The sequence below is a fragment of the Berghia stephanieae genome, chromosome 4 (genome assembly GCF_034508935.2).
Source record: "Berghia stephanieae isolate SIO BIC M18660-M18661 chromosome 4, UCSD_Bste_1.3, whole genome shotgun sequence".
Classification (NCBI taxonomy): Eukaryota; Metazoa; Mollusca; class Gastropoda; order Nudibranchia; family Aeolidiidae; genus Berghia; species Berghia stephanieae.
This window is the reverse complement of record NC_088363.1, coordinates 81,436,644-81,443,079: the sequence shown is the minus strand read 5'-3', so window position 1 is coordinate 81,443,079 and position 6,436 is coordinate 81,436,644. Positions and strand designations below refer to the sequence as shown.

The 6,436-nt window shown below is 36.2% G+C and overlaps 1 protein-coding gene across 6 annotated transcripts in view; it reads right to left on the bottom strand.

Moving 5' to 3' along the window:
- Positions 1-6,436, bottom strand: part of LOC144971364 (monocarboxylate transporter 14-like) — a 51,006-nt gene that overhangs the window by 1,448 nt on the left and 43,122 nt on the right. For all 6 annotated transcript variants that reach the window (XM_078912154.1, XM_078912159.1, XM_078912158.1 and 3 more), the window contains exons 4-6: positions 5,096-6,334; positions 2,482-2,607; positions 1-2,117 (exon numbers count right to left, since the gene is read on the bottom strand). The exon at positions 1-2,117 is cut by the window's left edge and continues 1,448 nt beyond it. In XM_078912154.1, the coding sequence (XP_078768280.1) occupies positions 1,873-2,117; positions 2,482-2,607; positions 5,096-6,334 (1,610 nt within the window). In that variant the 3' untranslated portion in view covers positions 1-1,872. The remainder of the gene's footprint in view (positions 2,118-2,481; positions 2,608-5,095; positions 6,335-6,436) is intronic.

Below are 6,436 nucleotides of genomic sequence, written 5' to 3'. Positions count from 1 at the left end.
TTTTCAGATTTTTGTTTCTTAATCGATAACGGATTATCGACACTTAAGTCATAAATTTGAGTGTCATCTGCATAGAACTGGTGCATTACGCAGTCAGAATTTATCTTATCCGCAAGTGTTTTTTTGGGGAATGGTAATGAAGACCGACTGCACACTCTATTCATTTATGACGTTTAAGGTTTTTGTCAGAATGTCTCTTCTGAAATCTTCGATGCAATCATCAATTCCATTGATTAACTATCTTGACTTACTGCTTTCTCGTTTTTTCATCTCTTTACAAGTAGCTTCTTCTTTTTCTCGCACATTCTGGGTACTCGTGTTCACAGGCACGCCCTTCTTTTATTCGCGTAAAGATTCTCTATGTGTTGCGTAAAATGCGTCCAGTTGTGTCAAACAACACCCTAAAGTTGAAGATCAGAATGAAGGTAGTAGAAACATACGTTATAAGTATCCTTTTATACGGTTGTGAAACGTAGACGCTCGATAAAGAATGTACTAGGAGGTTAGAGGCATTTGAGTTGTGGATGCATAGACGAATATTGAGGTTATAATGAACAGAGAATGATACGAACGAGGAAGTGTTGGCGAAAGTGAGAAAGGAAAGATACCATCAGAAAGAGGAAGTTATGGTTTCTGGGGCATGTGTGGAGAAGAGATGGAATAGAAAAGTTGGTAACATCTGGGATGATCGATGGAAAGAGAGCTAGAGGACGACAGACAATGACATATTTGAATAACCTAAGAATTGAGAATCGTTTTACGTGGATATAATTGACTAGCAACGTGCCCAAGAGTACAAGCCACGAGGTATGATGCTGACGATATTAAAACAGAGTTTAGCGGCATCCAATTGGGACCAGAGTGACTAGGACGGTTTGTAGGTATTTAAACAATTTCTGAGGTAAGTTTGGGCATACCAATATTATATCTAAAACGTTCTTCAACTAGGAGCCAGTGAGGTTCGTACAGTATTTCACACATTTTCTGAGGGAAGTAGAGAACAAAAGTGTGATGTCATAAGACTGGTTCCAATCTAATTGAAAGTGTGGAAATAACTTTGCGATAGACTATCGTCCTATTTATAGGGTAGCTAACAATTGCAATTGTTCGTGTCAACGAAAAGTGTTCTATGGCACTTAAAAATAACTCAGATTACATTATATACAGTCATACACACGAACACGTGACACACATACCGTACACCCTTACACTTAACACCCTAATTTAATACATATAAAGCACACTAACTGTCAAAATTAGCTCTTCTAAATAATTCAGTTGTCACTTTCTTTTTAAATGTATCTAAACTTTTAATCTTCTTGATAATGTATGAAAGTTCATTTAAGTTAGATGATATAAGACTATGAAAGGAGCTTTTGCAATAACATGCAATCTAGTAATCAATGTGCAGTTTCAGGGGCAGATTTTCCCGAATAGGGGAGAGAGGATCGGCACATTTGATAACATTACAATCTAGCCGTTTGTTCTGAACTTTCTGCAATCTTTCAATATTATAATTGGGATAACCAATCATCAGCACATTACAATAGTCAAGTCAACTAAGAATAAAAGAATTGACAAGGGTTTTACTGATTTCAGTGTCAATCAAAGGCCAAAAACGACCAATGTTTTAAGTTGGTAATGACAACTCGAGGTAGTTTTGGTGATGATTATTCATGGACATACTATTATAAAAAATGCACCCAGATTACAAGCATAGCTGATGGAATTAGAAACTGCAATCTGATGCATCAATTGTATCAATTTTAATAATGTGTTCTTTATACACGGCACACAATGTAGGAACAATGCTGGAAATTAAATTTAGTACAAAAAACATGGAAATTGGGGGACAACTTTTTTTTCCACATATCAATCATGCTCCTCCTCATCTGCCTTTTCTCTCCCTTCCTCACCATTTTCATTTTCTCTCCGTTCCTCCTCTTCTTCGTCCCCCCTTTCCTCCACCTCCTCGATTATAATAGTCCCCTCTTCCCTCCTTCTTTGCATCCTCTTCTGACAGACTGTGGGTATAATGATGAGGGCGCTGATGATTAGAAAGAGCCCAGAGGTGATGTAGGTTAGATCGTAATTTTGTGTCCAGTCGAACAGGAGACCTGCAAAGAAAAGTGAACATGGATTTTTCTGTTGCTTTTGACAGATTATTAAAAGGAGGCACAAAAGAAGCATGTTAATTATAGACAAAAGTACAACAATAACAGAAATGTAATAACAATTAATTATGATAATGATATGTGAATTACAATGATGGCATTAAAGATGTTGATGATAATGATGATCATTATGGTAGTGTTGGTTGTGGTGCTGTGATGGTGATGATGATAATGAAGATGATGATGGTGATGATGATGATGGTGATGATGATGATGATGATGATGATGATGTAGACGTTGATATATGATAATGATAATAATAATAATAACAACAAAAACAGCAACAATGACAACACCTAGAGCATACCTCCAAAGGGTGGCCCTAACAAAGTGGCAATGCCGAAGAACGTCAACAATAGACCAAATGAAGACGATGCCTTTTCTAGCCCCATTATGTCCACGGTGGCCACGGCAACAAGAGTGCAGTAACCCCCTTGAAGGCGGGAAAGGGGGGGGGGGAGTGGAGGAAGGTTAAACATCAAGACGATAAAATAAATCCCAATTGACTTTGTAGCATTTTAAAACCAGTTAACTGCCGTACTGAGGAAAGGCGCGTATTTAAACATAACTTGGCCAGAAAACTTGTCCTTCAAATATCGTTCGATTTAATTGACCCTCATCTTGACAAAAACTCCAAAACCTGGGATTTCGCGAAGTTTTGCTTAAGTCTCAGGTTTGAAAGTCTTTTCCAGGTTGAGGGCCATTTAATTTGATTGATACTCGAAGGACGAGCTTTTCTAGCCAAATATTTAAATACATGCGGCAGATAACTGATTGAAAATGAATAAAAACATAACACTACGTGACGTCCATTTCTTGCTTGGAAAAGAACTCTTAGTTTAAATCGAGGCCACGGCTATGGGGTCTTGTGGTATGGAACTGGCCTTCGTGGCTGGCAGAACCGTAACGCCCTAGGTGAACCAGCTTCTCCCATATGAGCCGAATCCAAAGTACATGTGGGATTAAGCTAAACCGTAGCCTTACCTATCGGATCCATCTCCAAAGGATCTGCCCGGAAGAAAGAGACAAGCAACAGCTTTTTGAGGAAGTTGGCGAGAACAACTTGGGGTGTTAATCGAGTACTTCTGAGGTTTTCGACCAGGCACTCCACCGCGGATAATTTCTACGCCGGACATCTAGTGAGAATTCAGTTGTTTGTATTTCTTGGTGTTAAGGCACAGATTAGAAACTATGTCTAATCAGCCTACCGGATATATTATATATATATATATATATATATATATATATATATATATATATATATATATATATATATATATAATAGAATAATAGCGCTTCGAGGCTTCCGCATAAGCGCTAAATGTATTAATAATACACACACACACACACACACACACACACTTATATATATAATATATATATATAATATATATATATATATATTACTAGTAAAAAAGCCCGCAATTTCGCGGGAAAGAACTATTTTCATTCGATACTGTACTCACCATCATTTAATGAGGGCAGATTGGTAAACAACGTTGTCTGTGTAATTTGGTATATCTTCGGTTGATTTTTCTGTGTGGCCCAATAATATATTTAATAATATATTCCCTCAACTAACCCCAAGAAAAAATTAAACCTAGTACCTTTAATTACCCCAATAGGAAAAACAAACACCCTAGCACTTTAATAATACTTATGACTAACCCTAATAGGAAAAAAAATCCGATCTCGAGCTCACCCTAATAGAAAAAATCATGACAAATTGAATAAATAAACGCCTGACAAAAGATCAAAGGTGAAAATACAAATTTAAAGAATACTGGGGATGTAGGAGCTTTTGGAATGTCTCCCCTTTACTTAACTTATGGAAAAACAAACTTCCTATTACCTTTAATAAGACTTATGACTAACCTCTCGAGCTAACCCTAATAAAAAGAAAAAAAAAAAACAACTCTCGGACTGCTTTGCACTACCTTTCAATATTTAACAAATCAAAATGGCAGCTGAAAATCAAAACAATGGTCAAATTAAGAAATTTTAAACTTTCACAAATCTATCAAGGTTTGTTCTAGAGTTTTTAAAATACTTCTAGATATAATGACAAATTGAATAAATAAATGCCTGACAAAATATCAACGGTGAAAATACAAATTTAAAGAATACTGGGGATGTAGGAGCTTTCGGAATGTCTCCCCTTTGCTTAACTTATGGAAAAACAAACATCCTAGCACCTTTACTAAGACTTATGACTAACCTTAATAGAAAAAGAAATATCCTCGATCTCGAGCTAACCCTAATAGTAAAAAAAGAATCAAAATAGCGACTGAAATACCTTCATGTGATCAAGTGAATAATATCACTATGAATGCCGCGATTTGCTGAAAAAATGCCAACACCCACACAACACAACGGAAGTAATAATAATACTTGATGTCATAAATAGATGACGCAAATTGACAACTTTTTACAGTGTCAAAATTAGTTGATTTTGGGAGTCAAGTGTCGTCGTTGGTACATATTTTATGATATCTGTTTGACTCAATGAACTTTCAAACTGACTTTAAATTATAAAAGGAAATCAAGTTATCTGTTTATCTATCTCTAAAAAAATACATTTCTAATTTTCAAATCTTTCAGTAGAGTTGTGCGCCGTATCAATTTTTTTATTGACTCAAATAAGCACAATATTCTCCACAATGCTATATTTTTTAAAGAAAGGAATATATATATATATATATATAATATATATATATATATATATATATATATATATATATATATATAGAGAGAGAGAGAGAGAGAGAGAGAGAGTTACATAGATAGATAGATAGATAGATAGATAGATAGATAGATAGATAGATAGATAGATAGATAGATAGATAGATAGATAGATAGATAGATAGATAGATAGATAGGAAGGCAGATAGACTTTTTTAAAAAGCAAATCCAGTTCTTACCAAGAAGACTGCCAATTAGGGTTGCATAGATACCATGTAACACAATATTGGTTCCACAGATGGGGCTTAAGGAATTTATAATTCCAGCGGTGATTAGAACTCCTAAATAGGTCATGAGGCAATCTTTTAACACCCAGTACGTGATGGCACCAAAGAACAATCGCCCAATAATATTCCCGACTCCATTCAAAGCTACAAGTATAGCACCATATGTTGCGTCTAACCCTGAATCTACGGCTCTGTCCACCAAGAACATCACTGGAGTTGCATAAGAGAGATTTGTCATGAAATTGCTTATTCCAAACAGAAGGAATGTAGGATCCCGGAGCAATTCCATGTTTTGGTTGACAGCTTCTTTTAAATGTTTTCCATAGGACGAGATGCAGCCTTGTCTGTTATTATTCTTTATAATGCACTTTCCCTTTTCCAAATCGAACTGGCTAGTATTTTCATCTTCTAAGTTTTCTATAAGTTCCATACTATCTTCATTTTCTATCAGATATTTTGGGAGCGTCCCGAGGAGACTTATACTTCCAAGATGCTTTATACTCCTTGCAAGAATGACATCAAGTGAACGTTGGCGTTTGTCACCACGGCGAAAAGGAATGTTTAAACCGGAATATTTTGAACTACTAGAGTTGAGGCTTCTAAGACTACAAAATACCTTTTTATTATTTACACTCCTCAACGAACTATGATGAATTTTTGTCATTGATTCAGCTCTAATCTTATCCGGTCTGTGTGAAGAGTCTATGAGCTGAGACTCCACTAGAGAATTGTTTGAATCTGTAGCTCTTTGGGGAAAATCCTCAATAATCAAAGATGGAATATTATTCTTATTCACTATTTCTTTCTGTAAAAACGTTTCATTGGCGTTATGACTGCAATTCTCTGTGCTTTGTTTATTAGGAGAAAGCATGGGGCTTTTTTTACAAAGGTCGTTGCCTTCAAGAATTACTCCACTCGGCTCTCTGTCTTCTTCTTCTTCCTGAAGCTCCACTTTTTCAAGAGGCCTTATAAGTAGTCCAATAGCACATCCGTGAAGTGAGATTGCCCCTGAAATCAACAAAGCCGCTCTCCACCCATACGTGTTGATGAGATAATCTAACAAGGGTCCAAATGCTAGAATACCGAATCCTGTCCCGGAAGTCCCGATTCCCATGGCCAGGGAACGTTTTTTGCTGAAGTAGATGGACACTATAGCCACAGCTGATAGGTACATGAAGCAACATCCTGTGCCTGGAACAGAAAAACAGGAGATCCGTGTAGTATATCATACATAATTTTGGGATTGTGCTATAAATGCCGTTAAATAAAATTACAAAAGTCACGTCCCCTTTC